Source organism: Amphiprion ocellaris, chromosome 12 (assembly GCF_022539595.1).
Source record: "Amphiprion ocellaris isolate individual 3 ecotype Okinawa chromosome 12, ASM2253959v1, whole genome shotgun sequence".
Lineage (NCBI taxonomy): Eukaryota > Metazoa > Chordata > Actinopteri > Pomacentridae > Amphiprion > Amphiprion ocellaris.
Window position 1 is genome coordinate 32,988,940 of NC_072777.1, and position 19,568 is coordinate 33,008,507.

Sequence of the window (19,568 nt, forward strand, 5' to 3'; positions counted from 1 at the left end):
CTTCGGCGTTACCTCCTGACGTCCTGCGTAATGACGTCTACCGAGAGCCTCTGACGTCCTGGAAAATGGCGGTGCCCTTGTTACAATGGGGATTGTTGTTGGTCATTTGTTAACCAATTTTCTGTGAATAACTGCGGATTATTCGTTCGCCCGTCTGCTTTAGGTGGCTTACTCCGACGCCTACATGCTAAAGGTAAGACTCGTGTTTCATAACGGGCAGCAGGGAGATTAAACTTGCACACTTTTAGCTCTTCAGTCCTCGGCGCTGCTCAGACCTCGAGTGGAGCTAGTTTGCTAGCCAACGTTAGCTCCCCGATGCTGCTGAAATGACCACAGCCACTGCCTTCATTTTGAAAGTTTCAGCCTTCCAGCATATCCTGCCTGAAACATATCCGCTGAATCTACACGTATAGCTGCTTATATAGTCTCAACGAAGCTAACTTTAGGTTACCGGCTACAGCTAACAGCTAGCGCTAACAGCTAGCCGCTTCGCCATGCTAACTCCGGCTAAACCTTCGTTTTGTCCATAATAATTTATAAGAAACAAGTAAGTTGTCTTTGTCGCGTTAATGCTACAAGCATATTTGTGGCCAACCTTTGCCGATAAATGAGTGGGATTGGAGGTGGCACATCAAACATTATGTCTCTGTCAACATATCAAAGTTAGAAGCAGATTTATGTCATATCCTTTATTACCGACAATGAAAGAAGTTCAATTCAAAACGATTTTTAATGTTTATCCATGTAGAGAATTTTTAAGAATGAGATTTAACCTGGATAATAACACATGCACATTTTGTCAAGAAGATATTGAAACTCCAGAACACATTTTCTACACCTGTACTATTGTGAGGAGGTTTTGGGACAGAATGCACGAATGGTTGCTAACAAATAATGTGAGTCCTGGGTCGTTAATGGGTCATTAATCATGTGAGCTGGAGTGACTATAAATTCTGTAACTCCCCATACCTCAGTTAGAACTGAAGAAGCCTCTTGGATGAGAGGTGAAACATTTTCGAGAACCTACAAGACAAGTCCGGGTGATTTTTACTGAACCTACTACTACCATGACCTGGATGACTGAGAATCTACACAGATAATTTTAATTTCACTTAGTTCCTGCTAAGTGAAATTGACCTCTGCTATAAAAGTTCTGCATTCTGACACTAAATGCTGGTAAGTAAAAATGAACGTACTGACGATCTCTCTGCCTTGTATCATAGCAGTCCAGTGCAGCCGGTCCGTCCACCGCCTCCCCTCAATCAATGAAGGAATCCAAGGAGAACCTATCGATGACTGGACAAGCAATTCTGGACCACATCAAGCCATGCTGGTACTGGGACAAGAAGGATTTAGCCCACACTCCCTCTCAGTCTGAGGGCCTGGACCCCGGCACAGAGGCCCGGTATCGGAGAGAGGGAGCCCGCTTCATATTCGATGTGGGGACCAGACTTGGCCTGTATCCTTGATTGATTTATTATTTATGACAACTCAGAAAAGGGTTAGAAGATAAATGAGCACTGCAAATGACAAACAACAGACATAAGGATCCAAACTTTAAAGAACTTACAAACCTAAAATACTTTATCCTGATAAGTATTTGCTTTTGTTGCTGCTCTCATTCTTTCTTACAGAAGTTGTGTTGTTGCGACATGAATATGAGCGTTTTACAGGCTGCAATACAGAATTATTCAAAATAGGGATGTTCAGGTACAGCATCTTTGTATTTGGTTACGAAAACATTGTTCGTGTGAGTCCTTGACTTGACATCAGACACTATGACACGCTGGCAACTGGCATCATATATTTCCACCGCTTCTACATGTTTCACTCCTTCAAGCAGTTTCCCAGATACGTAAGTTTAATTGATGGTTCTCCTTCATCGGAATGGATTAAATGCGTGGGATTAATGTTGTGATTCGTGTTTGACCAGGTGACCGGAGCTTGCTGCCTTTTCCTGGCTGGAAAAGTAGAAGAAACCCCAAAGAAGTGTAAAGACATCATCAAAACAGCTCGGAGCTTACTGAACGATGTGCAGTTCGCCCAGTTTGGAGATGATCCGAAGGTGCAGTGTCTTTTGTTTTTCCTCTGTCTTTAAAACATTTCAGCATGACAGGGAAAGGGGCCATACAAGTTGCAAGGGTTGGTATGGTTCATTACCTCATTTATGGAATTTATTTTGGCCCCTGAGCAAAGAGAAGAAGTGAATCGTCTTAGGCTATAATCCTTTGTAAACCAGGTTTAGGAGGCAGTGTGATATGATGTAGCTATTGAAAGAAAAACGTGCTGTAGCCTAGTAGCTAATTGCCATGACCTTGTGTTAAACGATTTTGCTTCTAATGATGTAGTGAAGTCCTCATTGTGATGAAATGATTGACTAGCGTTGACCAAGATACAGTCAGTAAAAACAAGTCTTGAGAAAGCCATTAAAACCAGATTTTTCCTTATACATGTGCCCAGTTTGTCTTCCTGTGTTGGAATTGAAGCTTACTGTCATTTGATACTTTAAAAAGTTACAGGTTTGTCTGAGGCTACAAAGTTATAAGGAAAGCTACAGTGTTTGTTCCCCAGCATTGAAAATCTAATTAACTAATTGACTTTTACATGGGACGTAAAGCTAGATACAAAAAAATGAAACCCTGCAAAATTACAGTCACATTTTTGTGTACATCCATCAGCCACAACATTTAAACTATCTGCCTAATATTGAGTGGGTCCACCAAAACAGCTCTGACCTCCGGGGGTGTCCAGGGATTTGGCGGCAGGTCTTTTGGGTTAATGCTTAATCACACTGGGGCCTGGAAAGTTGAGATGTCATGTGTTCCTCACGATGTTCTTTAGCAGTTTTTGTGTGTTGTGGCGAGGTGTATTTTCCTGCTGGAAGAGGAGCTTTCTGTGTCATTATTCTTCAGAATCAGTTCAGGCTGAATTAATCCATTACAACAACTTGCCTTACAGTATGTGAGAGTTGTAGGTCAGGTGTTGTGGATAGGGCTGCCACTAACAACGAATCGATGAATCGTCTGAGCACGATACATCATCAAAAGCGGTAGTGAGCATGCAGTGCAACAGAAATCACCATCCGAGCGGAGCACGGAACACGGACGGACATCCGTGCTGCATCGTACATATATTATATATGCACAACACGCATGGATGTCCGCGCTGTATCGTAAACGCGGATGTTCGCGCTGTATCGTGCATGTATAATATATGCATATACTATATATGCACGACACAACGCGGATGTCCGTCCGTGTTCCACGCTCCACTCGGACGGTGATTTCTGTTGCATTGCACGCTCACTTCCGCTTTTGCTGACGTATCGTGCTCAGACGATTCATCGATTTGTCGTTAGGTGCAGCCCAAGTTGTGGATGTTTTGCACATTCTAAAGGAGGTAACGGTGTAGAATTACTTCAATGCAATTTATAAACGTGAAAGAATTCTATTCATGGATTAAATGTCTAACTGTAAACCTGATATGTATTCTTCTTGTTTCAATAGGAAGAGGTGATGGTGTTGGAGAGGATCCTTCTCCAGACTATCAAATTTGACCTGCAGGTGGAGCATCCCTACATGTTCCTGCTGCGCTACGTCAAGCAACTCAAAGGTTAGAGCGGATAAGTATGGCATCAAATGCACACATTCTCGTGAATTCTGGAGCTGGGAACCAGTAAAACCTAGAATTTATTCTTTTCTTGATGTTGTAGGGGAGAAGAATAAAGTGTGCAAGGTGCTACAGATGGCGTGGACGTTTGTCAATGACAGGTGAGCAGCCAGCATATAACTCCCAATGCCACAGTTTTTATCATAGATGACTTAATATAATGCAATATGTCATGTTTAGAGTGTTTTAAACTCTGTTGCCCAACTAACTGGCTGTCAAATAGGCATGGACAAATATAAGTTTTACTAAAACAGGCTTTACAGTCTGGGAAATGTTCTGTATAATGAATGAATCATACGAGGGTGTCACAATAGCCTAGTGGTTCAAGATGCGAACCACATTACTGCAACGTCCCTGATTTAAATCTGACCACAGCCCTTTGTAATTATGTTCTCTGTCTCCCTCCTCATTTCCTGTCAGTCTTTCTATTGTGAGGCAACAAAAACGGCAAAAGCCACAAAACAAGGGAGATAATGGGAATCATAATGGGTCAGAATTGGAAACTTGTTGACGTCTTTTGGAAGGTCCAGATCTTCATTTGTGAATAATTTTCCTCCCATCTGTCTAAACCACACTGCCTGTGTCTCCGGCAGCCTGTGTACCATGCTGTCTCTGCAGTGGGAGCCAGAGATCATCGCAGTGGCTGTCATGTACCTGGCAGGCCGGCTGTGTAAGTTCGACATCCAGGAGTGGACTGCCAAGCAGTCGTCACGCCGCTGGTGGGAGCAGTTTGTCCAGGACGTCCCAGTGGAGCTACTTGAAGGTGCTCGGCATAAAGACACAACACTCTCTGTATTTCTTTTTTGTCCATTCAGACTTGTCTCACCCAAAACATTTCTTGGTCTTTCAGACATTTGCCACCAGATCCTGGACCTGTACTCTCAGGGAAACAAGCCCATCCCTCAGCAGATGCAGGAGAAGGAGCGGACGCCTGCTCTTCCGACTCCTGCTCCTCCAGCTCCACAGGGAGCACCTCCAGTAGCCAACCCTCCTCCCCCTCCACCAAAGAAGACTTCCCCTCAGGGTGGCAGCCCTGCACGCCAGCTCAAACGCTCACATGTAAGCACCATATTTTTCGGACAATAAATCACTCCGGAGTATAAGTCGCACCAGTCAAAAAATGCATCATGAATAAGAAAAAAACATATATAAGTCGCACTGGACTATAAGTCGTATTTTTATGGGAAATTTATTTACAAAATCCGAGACCAAGAACAGACATTTCATCTTAAAAGGCAAGTTAGAATAATAGCAGTAGAATAAAGAATAGTGGAAACGCATCGCAACCAGACCAGCATGCAACATGCAGTGTGTTTCCAGCTGTGATCCGGTGTGTTTACCCGGAGTGGGCCGCAGCTCATTTGCATAAAGTAGACTTGACTTCTACATTATGCAAATTCGATGCGGCGTGCGGAGATTCCACGCATCGTGAAACTTTCCTCAAACGTCTAAACTAGCCGTCGGTGAACTAAAACATTACCTACAGCCCCGAGAGGGGCTGTAGGTAATGTTTACTCCTTGGTCATGTCGGTCAGTGTGAAATAACATTTAAGAACATATGAAATTATGTATTTTAATATATACAAGTTGCACCTGAGTATAAGTCGCAGGACCAGCCAAACTGAAAAAAAGTGCCACTTATAATCCGGACAATATGCTTTATATGCATTTTTGCTGGCTTAAAGATGAATTCAAGTTTATTGTAACTTACTAAAGTGCTATTAGGGTTTCTAAGTATCGTGTTAACTAGCTATCTATACTAGCTATAACATGCTAACTATCGTGATAGCTAGCATGTACTCACTGCAGCAAGGTGAATCATTTTGACCATTTGTGAGCGTGACCAAACATAAACACAAGATGAGTTGCCTGGAATGGCTCTTTTGCTGACTGTATTAACTGCTACTTACCCTTTAGAAGTCACAGCCTTCGGTCAAACCAATTATGGTCTTTTCTTCAAATTGAAAACAACTGGAATTTAAATTACATTATTTTAAAATGATTCATGGAAAAATCCGATTTCCTCGGAAAGCTGCAGGGAGCTCATGCTAATTGCTATGCTAAATGCCATTGATTTCTTTCAGTCGCTTGTTTCCCTGAATCTTTGCAACAGAGGTAAAGAAGCAGAGTTAGCATGACTCATAGAACCACAGCGACCAAATTATTGGGAAATATGCCTGGTTGAAATGAACCAGAATCCTCTGGAAAGACAGCAGAAAGTCATTTGCCATCCTTCTGTCCTTTTGTTGAAATGTCTCTGTTAGTTTAATGGTAAATGATGATGAATGATGATATAGCTTGTATATATATTTAATTCTGTTCAGTCATAACGCTCAACATAACCTGCTTTGAAGTGGGAACTGAGTATTTGCATTTGTTTTTTTGTTTTTTTTCAGGCATCCCCAAAAGATGAACCAAAGGCTCCAGGTAAAATGTTAAACATACTTGTTTGGATTTTAAAGTAGTTAAAATCACATGAAGGTTAATATGTCCACTGAAATACCCCCAGTTCACATATTAACATCAGTTAAAATAAAGTCTTGGCAGGATTACAAGTGGCCTAGAGTACTATTTTCCTGGCAGGTTTTGGGATCTGTGAATAAACAAGCATATAGCACGCAGAATTCACAGATTTTACTGACTGGACTGTTTAATCCACAGAACAAGTTGGATCAAAGATTCCTCGACTGGAGAGCCCCATGCCCCCACTGCCTACATCGCAGCCTCCCCCAGGTAAACACCGCCGTTTATGTCATGTCCTGTCTCTGTCCCGTCCAATTTGTAAGGAACTTGAAAAGATTTCGGGTTTGGTTTGAGCATAGCTTCCTGCTGGCATCCTCACCGCCCTGGTGTTTGTTTGCGTGTGCCACCAAATAGCCACGTAATGAGAAGCCGGGACCCCCTGCTGGCGACTCGAGCTTAGAAAGCAACCCAGCGTCGTTAGTCCTCTCAGCCTGCTTACATAACCACAGCTCGTCTGGACATTATGTTTCCCAACACACGCATACCCCTAACCTATCCCAGACCAATCTGATTAGTGCTTGAGCCTGATAATGAGACCTCCTCTGCGGCTGAAGCCTGGTCGTCTTGGCCCAGTTGTGCGCTCATTGTCTGGGAATGGAGAGGTTTTTTGAGATCATGGTGGAAAAAGAAGCCTTAACCCTCCTGTTGTCCTCATTTATGGGCACCAAAAAATATTGTTTCCTTGTCTGAAAAAAAATCCAAAAATTCAGCAAAAAAAATTCACCAAATTTCTGAAAATTTGCAAAACCTTTAGGAAGAAAATTCCAAGAATTCCTTAAAAGTTTTATTTAAAATAAAATTCCCCATATTTGGCAAGAAAATTCTTGTAAAAAATCTTCCAAAATAATCCTAAAAATATCTAAAGTGATTACATATATATCAGTAAAACTTCTAATGTTCTCTTATGAACATTGACATAAAAATCAACCAAAATCCAGCGAATTTCGCTGGATTTTGGTTGATTTTTATGTCAATGTTCTTAGGAAACATTTTTAATGTTTCTTTTTTTCCACCAAAGAATGTTCAAAGATTTCCCAAAAATGTTGAAAATGTGGACATCAGAAGTTTCACTGTGAAAATATATTTTTGTTCCACATTTTCAAAAAATGGGTCAGTTTTGACCTGCAGAACGACGCAAGGATTAATTACAGCCCACTTTTTGTTAACAAGTCCTCTCTCTTGTGTCCTGTATCACCAGCTCCTCCCACGGAAGCAGAACCAGTGAATGAAACGGCTCCTCCTCCGCCACATGCTCCGCCTCCACACCAGCCTCCTCCGCTGCCCCACCGCCCTCCTCCGCCACCTCCCTCCAACTACATCATGTCCACCACCAGCTCCTACATGTCCGGAGAAGGCTACCAGAGCCTGCAGTCCATGATGAAGACAGAGGGTCCCTCCTACGCCCCCATGCCACCCAGCTACGCTCCACCGATACCGCCATATCACCCGCACGTCTACCCGCCGCCTGCAGCGCCCCCTCCAGGCCCTCCGCCTCCTCCCTCCACCTACCCGCCCCCCAGCTTGCCGCCAACCTATCCGCCGCCAGGCTACAACAGCTACCCTCCTCCACCGCCTCCACGCATGCCGCCGGGTCATGTGCCCCCACCAGGGATAGGCCTCCCACCTACCGGGTACCCTCCTCCACCTCCTGTGCCACCAGGACAGTCACAAGTGCCCCTGCCCCCTCCGCCTGGCATGCCTCTGAACCGCGGTGGGTGGATGAGATGAGAGGGTGATGTCAGCCTATTAACTGAGCAGAGCCACAGCTTCGGATGGAAGCTCTTTGAACACAACCAGGAACTGATTCTTCTGGTACAAACCGAGGAAAGAGGAGCTTCTTCAGCACAACTTCTGAGGAACAGATTCTGGGGTTGTGATTGAAGGTCTGTCAACCAATGGACTTGAACGGAAAAGTGAGGTCTGGATAGTGTTGTTATGAGAACCAGAAGTGGTGGTAGCAGTTCCCGGTATGAATCTTGAAATATTTTTTTGAAATAAGAGGCTTCAACGGTTACGGGATGGTACTTAAGCTGGGCTCAGACTGCAGGAGTTTCAGGATAATTAACCTCCTGACAGTCGGAGGAGACGTCTGGTCTGGGATCCTGGTGTGAGTCGATGTTGGAATTTACACATCCAGACTTGCACTCGCACTCATCGAAGCCGTCCCGATAATATCAAACATGTTTGATATTTATGAGTTAATAACTAGATGGCTGCGATTATCATGCTAACACCATTCTAGCTCTTAGGACTAATGCTGGCTACAGATTATAAGGCGGATACTTCTACTTTTGTCACCCAAACTGGTTTATCCTTCTGCTTTTCCTATTCTTACTATTTCACCAAGTTGTTGCGCCACAGTCTCCATTTTGTTTACATTTGTTTACCCATGTGACCGCAGGAAGTGGTGCACGGCTCTACTCTGGCAAGATAATCTGTAATATTCAATGCACCATTATTTTTCAAACCTGTTGTGTACATGTCTGAGACTAGAGAGAAGAATATCTAATACTTCTCCTGTGTGTGTTGGAACTAGGATTTTAAAACTCCTGTAGTGTGAGCCAGCTTCAGGGCGCCCAGTTCCAGGATCTTATAACAAACACTGTCCAGTCGTTGTTTTCGTTCCAGGAATGTACCGAGAAATATTAGCACCCTGATTTTTACGTGTTTTCTTTTCCTTCTTTTAGTTTTGTCTCACATGCTCTATCACTAACTGTAGGGGGATGAAACGCTCCATTTTCACTTTACTTTGGAGGGCTTCAAAGGTTAGCGTCTGTAGTTTATTAGCCTTATGCCTTTTGGTTTTCCTGAGTGTCCAAACACCCCAGTGTCAGTTTTTTTCTCTACATTCCCCCTGTTTTGCTGAGAAAAACAGAGTGTAATAAACAATCTTGAGATGGTTGAATTTGCAGCAGTTGCATCTGAAAAGGACTGTCACACTGAAGACTTGAAAACAAACATTCTGTATGTAAGAAATGTTGGAGAACATACAGTTTAACACAAAAGCTGCAACAATTATTCGATTAGCTGTGGTCTATTAAATTAATCGCAAACTATTTTTAGTACATTTCGAAGAAGTCCAAATTCTCTTATTCCGGCTGTTTAAATTAGAATATTTTCTATTTTGTTCCTCCTAATCGACGGTAAACTGACTATCTCTGGGTTGGGGACAAAACAAGACATTTAAGGACGTCACCAGATCAATTTTTTTTTCACTATTTTCTGATATTTTGTTGACCAAACTAATCAAGAGAACCATCAACTGTGAAAAGTTGTAGCCTGCGTTAACACATACCATCTAATCTTACTGTCATCACATTTTATTTTTAGGTAAAATGTTGTGCGATATTTCTGCTACCATTAGATGCTGTCATTTCATTTTATCAATGTTCTTATTTCCTCTTACATTATTTTTTAGTGAATCTGCACTGCAGAGTATGAAATGAAGTACAGAACAGAAACCCTGTTGTTGAATCAACCACGTCTTAACACTGGACAGTCTGAGGTATAATATGTGTACGTATCAGACCTTTTCATTTAGACAGATGCTTTTGAGATCTCCATCTTTATGTGCCTTAGTCGGGCTTCTCTGTTCTGTCTCTGCACGCAGCTTTGGTTTAGTGTATTAATGGTTCTTATGACATTAAAGACCTGCTTTTCCTGGTTTCAAATGAGTCGTGTTAATGATTAAGTTGCAGCTTAATTAATCGTTTTTATGAATAGATGCTAAGTTAAACAGGTCAATATTTAATTGCGGGACTTTTTAAAACATATTTGACAGGTATTAGTGTTGACATTTTTGCTGTTTTCAGGCCTAAAATTAACATGGCCGCCTATAACCAAACACCACATGGCTTTCAACCACTGTTCCCTCTAAGCTGCGCGCGTGCGCAATTGCGCACTGCTGACACGGTCTCCGCACACAGAAGATCTGCGCTGCGCACAAAAAAAAAAATCCAACCTAAATTGTAAATAAAATAAACACGTAACAATTCATTCTGTGCTATTTTTCAGTGTGAGTCAGTGAGTGACCGGTGACTGGCTGCTGCAGCCAATGATGCGATTCACATACGTATTTACCATAGACTGTATATAATGGTATTTACGCAGCTAATCAACGTCAGGCGTCCTTATGTGCAGCCACCGTTGTTCTCATAGATATGAATGAGTAGATAGGACACGCCCCTTTGAGCTGCGTGCTACAGCGAGGCTAAGCTAGTGGGGGCAAAGTTTCAGTGCATTCCGTTGATGTAGACGGCGTGAAAACGGAAACAACAAGTATGCCGGCTCACTGTGCTGCATACAGTTACACACTACGTCGTACGATTGAGACAAGGAAACTTGGAATGACTTTTCATAGGTAAGAGTAGTTTTTGGCTCTTTTTTCATTATGAAATCTTTTTGAGAGCTTCCAGTCTATGAGAGCTAACTAGTTAGCCACTAGCAAAACGCTAAGGCGAGCTAGCAGCTTGACAACCAAATACCAGACGATTAGTAGTAGCTGTAGTATAGTTGTACAAGCAGTAGTAGTAATACTAAAAGTACAAGCAGCAGCAGTAGTATAAACAGCTGTTAGAGTCGTAGAAGTAGTATCAGCATTTGTAATAGTATTACAAGTTGTAGTAGCAGTGCCAGTATCAGCAGCAGTAGTGTGTACTACCACTACTACTAGTAGTAGTCACATTGCTATTACTACCACCAATACTACCAATAGTAGTTATAAAGCCTAACTCATGTATATCCAGATTACCATCTATGTTCTTCCTCCAAACCCATTTTATGATTGGGATTACAGGCAGTTCTTTAGGACTGCTCTCAAATAATTGAAATGTTACTAAACAAGGTTATACTTATCAAATCAAATAGCTCTGGTCTCCAGTATATTGGCGAATTCGGTTCTTTGTACTTAATTTATTAGCATGATTTCTTTATAATATGTTGTGTACAGACTTAATTACTTCTCTGTCTACTTTTCTTACTCCATGTAGGTTTCCCAGAGACTATGGGTTGAGGAGGAATTGGAAGTTTGTCGGCTTAGACCTGGTGTCATTCCATCAGTGTTAAACTTCCCGGCTCATCTTGGAAGAGTACGTGCCAGAAAGACCACGACCAAGCAGCCTTGAGATCTTAGGCAGCGTCTCCCTCAGGTGGGTGTCAACAGTGTTCACGGTCAGGTCTGTGGTAATCCCGTCAAAAAAACAGAAAAAAATCTAGATTATAAATCAACATGTAACCAAAGCACTCTGTGTATAACGCCATAGTATAGGATGTAGTTCAGAAAATGTCAAAGTATAGTATACTTTTCAAGAATAACAGTATGGCCTGTAGTTCATAGTACAGCATGTTGGCAAGAAAAAAAAAACAAAACATAGATTATTATGTGGTTCAAAAAGCGCAAAATGATGGGATGTTGCCCAAAATTGTCATGTATGATATGTGGTTCAAAAAATGTCATAGAATAATAATTTCATTGCACAAGTAAAAGTATTGTAACTTTTAAAACTGTTCGAATTCTTATATGTTGCTAAAAAAAACAAAAACAAAAAAACGTCACAGTAATATGTCAATTAAAAAAGCCTATAGTATAGCGTGTTGCCCAACAAACATCATAGTATAGCATGTGGCTCTAAAAACGTCACAGTATAGCCTTTAGTCCACAGCTGTCAGTAGGTGAGGAGCAACACAAAAACAGTCCATACGCTGGTTTCCAGAGGGTTAGACGAGAATTTATTTGAACGAGTAAGTTTACAACAACACAACATGTGAGGGGGTTAAAAACAAATGGGTGTTAGTAAAATAAAAATAAATCAACAGAACTAAAAGTGAACTTCACGTTGACATTGATGGGCATTCCAACCAGGAACAAAGTAAAAGATAATCAATACGAAAAAAAACTCTTCCTGTTCACCTCTTAAAACCCAAAAACACACCGCAGTAGCACCCTAAACTAAAACTACCAATGGGTTCCCTGTTTTCCTTTCTGAACAATTCAAAGGTCCCTCTCTATCTCCCCACACATCCACCAACCACTGGAACACATCTCCAAAGTTCTGCTGGGCCAGCTCAGCTTCCCCTCAGAAGAAGTGCTGCCACCTGCCAGATGAAGGAGCCTTTTGAGAGGCAGCTGGCATCGTGATTGGACTGTACTTTGGTCTGTTCCAATCCAGCTTCAGCTCCAGAGACGGCAGGCGGGACGAGTCAACGGAGGCCTGGTGGACGAAGGCATGCAGCTGAGTACAATCCAGAAAACAACAGAGGAGGAGTGCAGGGCCAGAACAACCAGAGTAGCATCGTATGTCTCTTAGAAAACATCATAGTATAGCCTTTGGTATGAAAAAACGCCATCATATACATCGTATATTGTACAAATAACAAGTCAAAGGAAAGAGACATACATTGTAGAATTGTAGTAATTGTGGGCTGACTGATTTACTGATTATCAGTATTTTATTTTTTACTGATTTACGGTAATAAATACATTTAAAAATGGTGCTACTTTGGCTCTGAACCTTTATCTACCTGTGGTCGCTCTGTCTTCTGGAGTGATTTGATTGGTTATACGTCACGAATAAAACTCCTTTAACTTAACATCTGTAAACAAAACAAAAACGTATCAACAAAGTTTTCTGTTAGAGTTTGTGTTCTTCTAAGTTTAACTCCAAGATTTTAAATACTTTCATTTACTGCAAATGAATATCTACTCCAAATGTCTCACTAATAATCATTATCAGCCTTAAAAACCCACAAAACACCCCTCTATACTCGACCACACTTAGTACAGTCCGGTTCCCCCTTCTATAAATCTGCTTGGAATCTTCCACTTCCTGTTTGTCAAAGTGGCCTTCTACCTGGACAGGTTTTGTTGGAGCTCATGCAACAAACATTTTGGGTAACTGCACTTTAATATGGATGGATGACACTGAATTAGAGTCTGTTTTAATGAGACTGAGTTAAGATGTGTAGCTCTGTCATTAAATAGGAAATTATTTCTCAGAATTCACAGAGAAAAGTCTGAAATGTTTGCTAGGTTAGCGTCCCACATGTTCTTTGGCTCAGCTAAAGCTAACTCTCTCCAACTTCTGGATCTCTTGAGTTGCTTGTTGTTAAAATATCTTGCTAGAGGTGCTGAAGCTCAGAAAGTCTGAGATGTTTGTTCAAAATAAGCTCATTCTCAAGTCTTATCTGAACTGTCCTCTTTTGTTTGAACTTTCCCTAAACTTAGGAGTTAATGACAGAGCAGCACATCCAGACTCAGTCTCATTTATGTAGAGATTAAACTTCAGTGTCATTCATTGATGTTAAAGTGCAGTTTTTCAAATGTTTGTTGCACATGCTCCCGACCAAACCAGTCCAGGTGGAAGACGATGTGAAGAGAAAGCTCCAGAGGATGAATATCACACATTTACGTTGGAAATAAATGTCCTTTAATTAGACATTGTCATGCAAAAGTTGGATTTCCCTTTAATGATGTTCAAATCTTTGTTGAGTGTTTTGTTGATGTTGGTTTCTAAATGTTTTTTGACACTCGGCCCCAAAGATTAAAACCTTCTACGGCTCACAAGCTGCAACAATTCACACATTATCAACTATCTTTCTGACTAAACTAAGATAAAAAGTGAAAAACTGCCTGATTCCTGCATCATGAATGTAAATCTTTTTGGTTTTTATGACAGTAAACTGAATATATTTGGGTTTGACATTTTATAAACCAAAACAAGAAATGAATTACTGGAGAAAACAATCAACAGATTAATGGACAAAGAAAATGTGTTTTCCAACATATATGGCTGAATTACTCCAACATTACAAGATACATACAATTTTAATTCAATTTTATTTATATAATGCCAATTACAGGTCAAATTGTCTCAAGACGCTTTATTTTTATATTTTTTTGTCATATTTAAAATATGACAAAGTAAGAAATTTAAACCTCTTGACTAATCCAATTTATTATTTGGTTTTTAAGAGACTAATCGACAATTAAAATAACTTTCTCCACTAAAACTAATAAACATGAGGTCAAATAGAAGGAACAGTTTTAAATACTGCAGTCCCACGACGACAAGAATAAAGTTTGTCAACAAAAACTAAATCTGCTGGTGGATTCCATTAAAGTCCTAATAAATGATAATAAAGTGTGATACTAAAGGTTTGTGGTGCTAAAAATGTCCAAGTAAAGATATCAAGTTGAACATCTGGATGGAGGTTGATAAAAGTTGACCTCCCTTCATTTCTCTGGAGCGACTCCATGGATTTTATGGATGGTGGTTAAAGACCTGCTCTTCTAGTGGTCTTCCTTCTAGTCGCTGTAAAAAGTCAGTCCATCCTGGCCGACTTCAACACCTCTTCATGACAACTTGTTCTGCCTCCGACCTGGTGGAAACTCCAGAAACTCGGGAAAACCTGTGGAGACTCGAAGAACTCGTGGAGACTCGAAGAACTCGTCGGGCGGGGGAAGGTGTGGTGGGTGGTGGGGGGAGGTGGGGGAGTAGAGGGGGGAGGCCGCCACCCACCTCCCCGCCTACTCTCCGCCCTGACTCCACCCAGACTCCGCCTTGGCTCCAGCCCATGTGGTCACTTCAGGAACTACGATGCCAAAGGGACGACGAATTTATTTCTTTTTATCTGATCTGTAGCTCAGTGAGTTAAGGATTTGCCTATGGAGCTGCAGGTCGCTGGTTCAAGACCAGACACTTCTTAAATTTTCTCAAAATCCTGACAAAGACAAAGAAAGAAAAAGGCCGGTGGCGGGTCTTGAACCTGCGACCTTCCACTTGGTAGTCCGTCTTCTTATCCCCTGAGCTACTCGCTCAGATACTAATTCTTCTTTTTTTTGCGCATTTATCATCTATTTTTTGTCGTTTTCGAGTTTTTTTTTTAACTCGAGTCTCGACTCGACCGTTTTTCTCAGGAGGTTGGACTTCAGCCTTTGTGCTGGAGGGTGGAACCCTCAGTTCCAAGACTTTCCAAAGCCTCCACACCTCCCGAGTCCTCAGGACCTGAGCTTTCACACAGTCTGAGGGCTGAAATTTTCTAAGTCCCACAGTAGTTCTCTGTTAGATTGAACCTTCAGACAGTCCAAGGACTGATATCTTCTAAGTTCCTGAGTAGTTCTCTGTTAGTTTGAACCTTCAGACAGTCTGAGGACTGAAATCTTAAAGTTCCTGAGTACTTCTCTGTTAGTTTGAACCTTCAGACACTCTGAGGACTGAAGTTTTAAAAGTTTCTCACTACTTCTCTGTTAGTTTGAATTTTCTGGTTAACAGAAGCCTTAAAACTTGTGACCATGAGTCTTGATTTCACATTTTGACCATCCATCCGAGTTCTTCTCAGACCTTCACCTGTGGGTTTTTTAGAAATCCTTAACAAACTTTGATTCTCTTCACTGAACAGTAAAGTTTGTGGAGATCAGAAGGTAACATTAGTTTGATCAATGCCTTCAACTACTAGTAGACTTTATCTGGAAAGCAGTTTTCTGAAATGAGTTCTTAGTAAATCTGTCCACAATCAAACCAAGAACATAGAAAGAGGAAATGTTTGAAGAAACAACTTGATGTTTTCATTTCAGACTAGAAAACGCTTCAAGACATTTATCTGTTTTTGCTTTTTCGTCCTTTTATTGTCTCTTCTGTTTAATTTGATCTTCTAAAGTTTAACTGGTGTCTTTTCAAATGTTTTTTCTTTAGTTTGATTCTTCTTAAATGTTTAGTTTTGCTCTTTTCTCACCTTTTATTCTTTTGTAATGTCTAATTTGATTTTGAAATATTTTGTCTTTTTAATGTTTGTTTTTTCAAATGTTTTATTGGCTTGTTTGAAAAATTCCTTTTTCTTTCCCAATGTTTAATTTTTTGATTAAATCTTTAAGGTTTTTCTTTTTAAATGTTTTACCACCTTTTATTGTTTCATTTTCTTTTTAAATGCTTCATTGTATTTTCTGTTTAATTCCTATTTAAAGTTTTATTGTCTTTAAAATTTAATTTTCAAATTAAATATTTAATTTTTTAATTAAATGATTTGTCTTTTTAAAGGTTTAATAATCTAATTAAATGTTTTGTATTTTTTAAAAAAATGTTTAATATTCTTGTTTAATTGTATTTTTTAAATGTTTAATGATCTAAAACATTTCATCTTTAATGTTTAATATTTTTGTTTAAAAATATTTGTTTAATTTCATAATTACATGTTTTGTATCTTCCATTTAATTATCTAATTAAATATCTTGTGTCTTTAATGTAATTTAATTGTATTTAATGTTTAATTTTCTTGTTAAAAGTTTTATTGTATTAAATGTTTTTTCCTTTGATTTAATTGCTTTTTTAAATGCAATTTATTTCTTTAATCTTTTTTTGTCAAGATTTTAACCCCAACCTTAAAAATGAAATAAACCCTTAAATCACAATGAAAATACTTCTGTTGTCACAATCATGAGTTAGTCAATTATTCACTTTATCAATTCAACTTTATTTGTTTAGCACCTTTCACACAGACGACAAAACTAAACAAGCAAAGAGAAAAAACTACGTTAAAACTATGATTAAAACTCAAAAACATATTTTTAAAAAACCCCAAAAAAACAGATTTAACGTGGTAATAAAATATGTTGTGTCCAGGGGATGGAAGGAGTTTATTGAAGTCTTCTTGGGCTCACATGGGAAATCATTTAAAATATAAACTTGATATTCAGTCTAAGGAAACTGCAGAGCGACAGAAGAACCAACAATATCTCCCGTTTTCTCCTTTAATGAGTCGACTCTTCTGGTGCTTTCAGGCCAAAGACCTACAGACTCTTCACAACCTGCTCAAACGCTTCCTACAGGACCTCACCACACGGGTCAAGAAGGTTTCCGTCTCATTTCTACTGTGAAGCTCACCTTCTGCTCAAACTGCTCCGCTGCTCTAAAGTCTGATCTCCAGAACTTCCTAAAAACTCAAAGTCTCTTCTGCTGCAGGTTGCTATGTAGAACTGTTGCAGAAAACCTCACTAAACCGCATGGAGGGGCCTCAAGATAGTCGTCCAAATGAAACCATACAAAAACCAAACTAGCACAACCCAAACGCTAAAGTCTCCTGCAGCCTACCAGAGAACCTCTGAGAACAGAGAATCAGGACAGGAACTCTTACCTTCTGGACAACCAACGTTGGTTCTCAAACAAGAATACAGAATGTGTCTGACCAAAAACCTCTGAAGACTCACTACAGCCAAGATAAAGACACAACTCAGCTGTACCAAACCCACTAATCAGTGCACACATTAGCACCATGTGCTGACTGTGGCTAAAGAACCACATTTACCAAGACAACTATCCAGTACAAAGCCCTAAAACACACCAAGAAACACATTAAAGCCTATTTTACTGCTGGAAGCTGCAAGCCAACGCCTAAAGAACAAACTAAAGCAATGGAGCCAAACCCAGGTTCACTGTGTAGAGAAGCAGAGGAAATGTTTGTCTCAGCTAAATAAAGCAGGAAGACACTGAGCTGCTCAGTTGTTCCTGATAACACCAAGCTGCTCAGGTGTTCCTGATAACACCAAGCAGCCACCTGGACAGCCAATAGGGAACACAGCTTACTGGAAGTCCAGAGGGCTGGGTTAGTGAAGGAAATTTAGTTTAAAGTTGAAGCAGAAAGTTAACAAAGAAGTTGAAAACCACCTTCTGATACCTGAAATCTCCTGAGTTTTCACACAAAGACCACCTGAACATGTCAAAACTGGTTCCATAGTAGAACCATCATTGTAAAAACGGTCATAGTATGGTGTGTTGCTCAAAAAACATTAGGGACCCCGGCTGTCAGGGGACAAACATGTAAGAAACATGAGAACAGAGAGAACCCAACCAGTAGGTCACAGGTTTATCATCCCCCAGTCATCTCCTGAAGTCCATATGGTGAGAGACATCAGTATCTGGTTGTTAATTTACCAGAGGATGCTTATAATCATGCTGATGTGGTCTGTACTCTACAGTATTTTAGTGACTCAATAAATGCCTAAGTTGTTTTTTTTAAATGCTTTTTAGTTTTTAATAAACATTTAACAGCCTATATGTAATCAATAAATGGCCTTTGCCTATCTTAAGAAAAATTCACTCAGAACTCTGATATGTTAACAGTACTAAATAAATCAATAAATACATGCATACACACAAAAATTAATACATTAACTGTGTTAAGATAAGATTTAGATTTTTAAAAAAGTTGTTTATGTTTTTGCAGAATCCAGTATTGCTCACTGGTTGGTCATTACATTTTTTTAGTTTGATTTCACTGTTTAAAATGATGCCACCTCTTTTCAGACAGAACCTGTGATAATAAAACAATACAAAATTTTTAGTTCCGTGTTAATAAAGCACTTAAAGCTTTAAGTATGGCTAAATGCTTTTTTCAAGAATTAAATAGTATCACCTCCTTAGGTGGTAGTGGCCCCAAGTTCAGTAAAGTTGGAAAAGGATATTCACAGATTCGGACTTCCAGCATCAATAACCTTTAGATATAGGTTGTCAAAACATAAACGGTGCCTCTCTTTCCCATTGTTGCAAGGCAGACAATGTGCTACAAGCCCAGTTTTATCAAAAGTAGCTGTCTTTCAAGCTACAGGAATAACATTGGTGTCTATGGAGTGAACAGGGTCCGTCTGCAATTTGCAAAACCACTGCAACAGTAAAGAGAGACAAATATTCAATAACTTCACTCTTATACATTATAGTGTCACTAAAATCACTGCAGCCTTCAACTGGCTCCTGTTGACAAAGTGTTTTAACAGAAATGTAAATGCTGTAATTTGATTCTTTTAATGAACCATGTAACTTGAATGGATGTGATGCTGGTGTGACCACAGTGCACACGTCTGATGTTGCTCACAGTGGTCCAAGGGACGCTCAGGGAGTTTGTGTGTTTGCTCAGACTCAGGAAAAATTAGAGGGAATGTTGGTCATAGGTTAGTATGTCGTCCAAAATGTGACAAAAATGTCATAGGTTAGTATGTTGTCCAAATGTGACAAAAATGTCATAGGTTAGTATGTCGTCCAAAATGTGACAAAAATGTCATAGGTTAGTATGTTGTCCAAAATGTGACAAAAATGTCATAGGTTAGTATGTCGTCCAAAATGTGACAAAAATGTCACAGGTTAGTATGTCGTCCAAAATGTGACAAAAATGTCATAGTTAGTATGTCGTCCAAAATGTGACAAAAATGTCATAGGTTAGTATGTCGTCCAAAATGTGACAAAACTGTCATAGGTTAGTATGTCGTCCAAAATGTGGCAAAAATGTCATAGGTTAGTATGTCGTCCAAAATGTGACAAAAATGTCATAGGTTAGTATGTCGTCCAAAATGTGACAAAAACGTCATAGGTTAGTATGTCGTCCAAAATGTGATT

At 40.0% G+C, this 19,568-nt stretch overlaps 1 protein-coding gene across 1 annotated transcript; it reads left to right on the top strand.

Annotated features, from left to right (window-relative positions):
* Nucleotides 1–36: 36 nt before the first annotated feature.
* Nucleotides 37–9,863, top strand: ccnk (cyclin K). The gene is made up of 11 exons (XM_023262707.3): nucleotides 37–193; nucleotides 1,224–1,459; nucleotides 1,774–1,855; nucleotides 1,934–2,065; nucleotides 3,507–3,612; nucleotides 3,713–3,770; nucleotides 4,263–4,432; nucleotides 4,520–4,728; nucleotides 6,066–6,096; nucleotides 6,331–6,402; nucleotides 7,391–9,863. The coding sequence occupies exons 1-11, from the start codon at nucleotides 185–187 to the stop codon at nucleotides 7,918–7,920; spliced, it is 1,635 nt and encodes a 544-aa protein (XP_023118475.1). The 5' UTR covers nucleotides 37–184; the 3' UTR covers nucleotides 7,921–9,863.
* Nucleotides 9,864–19,568: the final 9,705 nt, after the last annotated feature.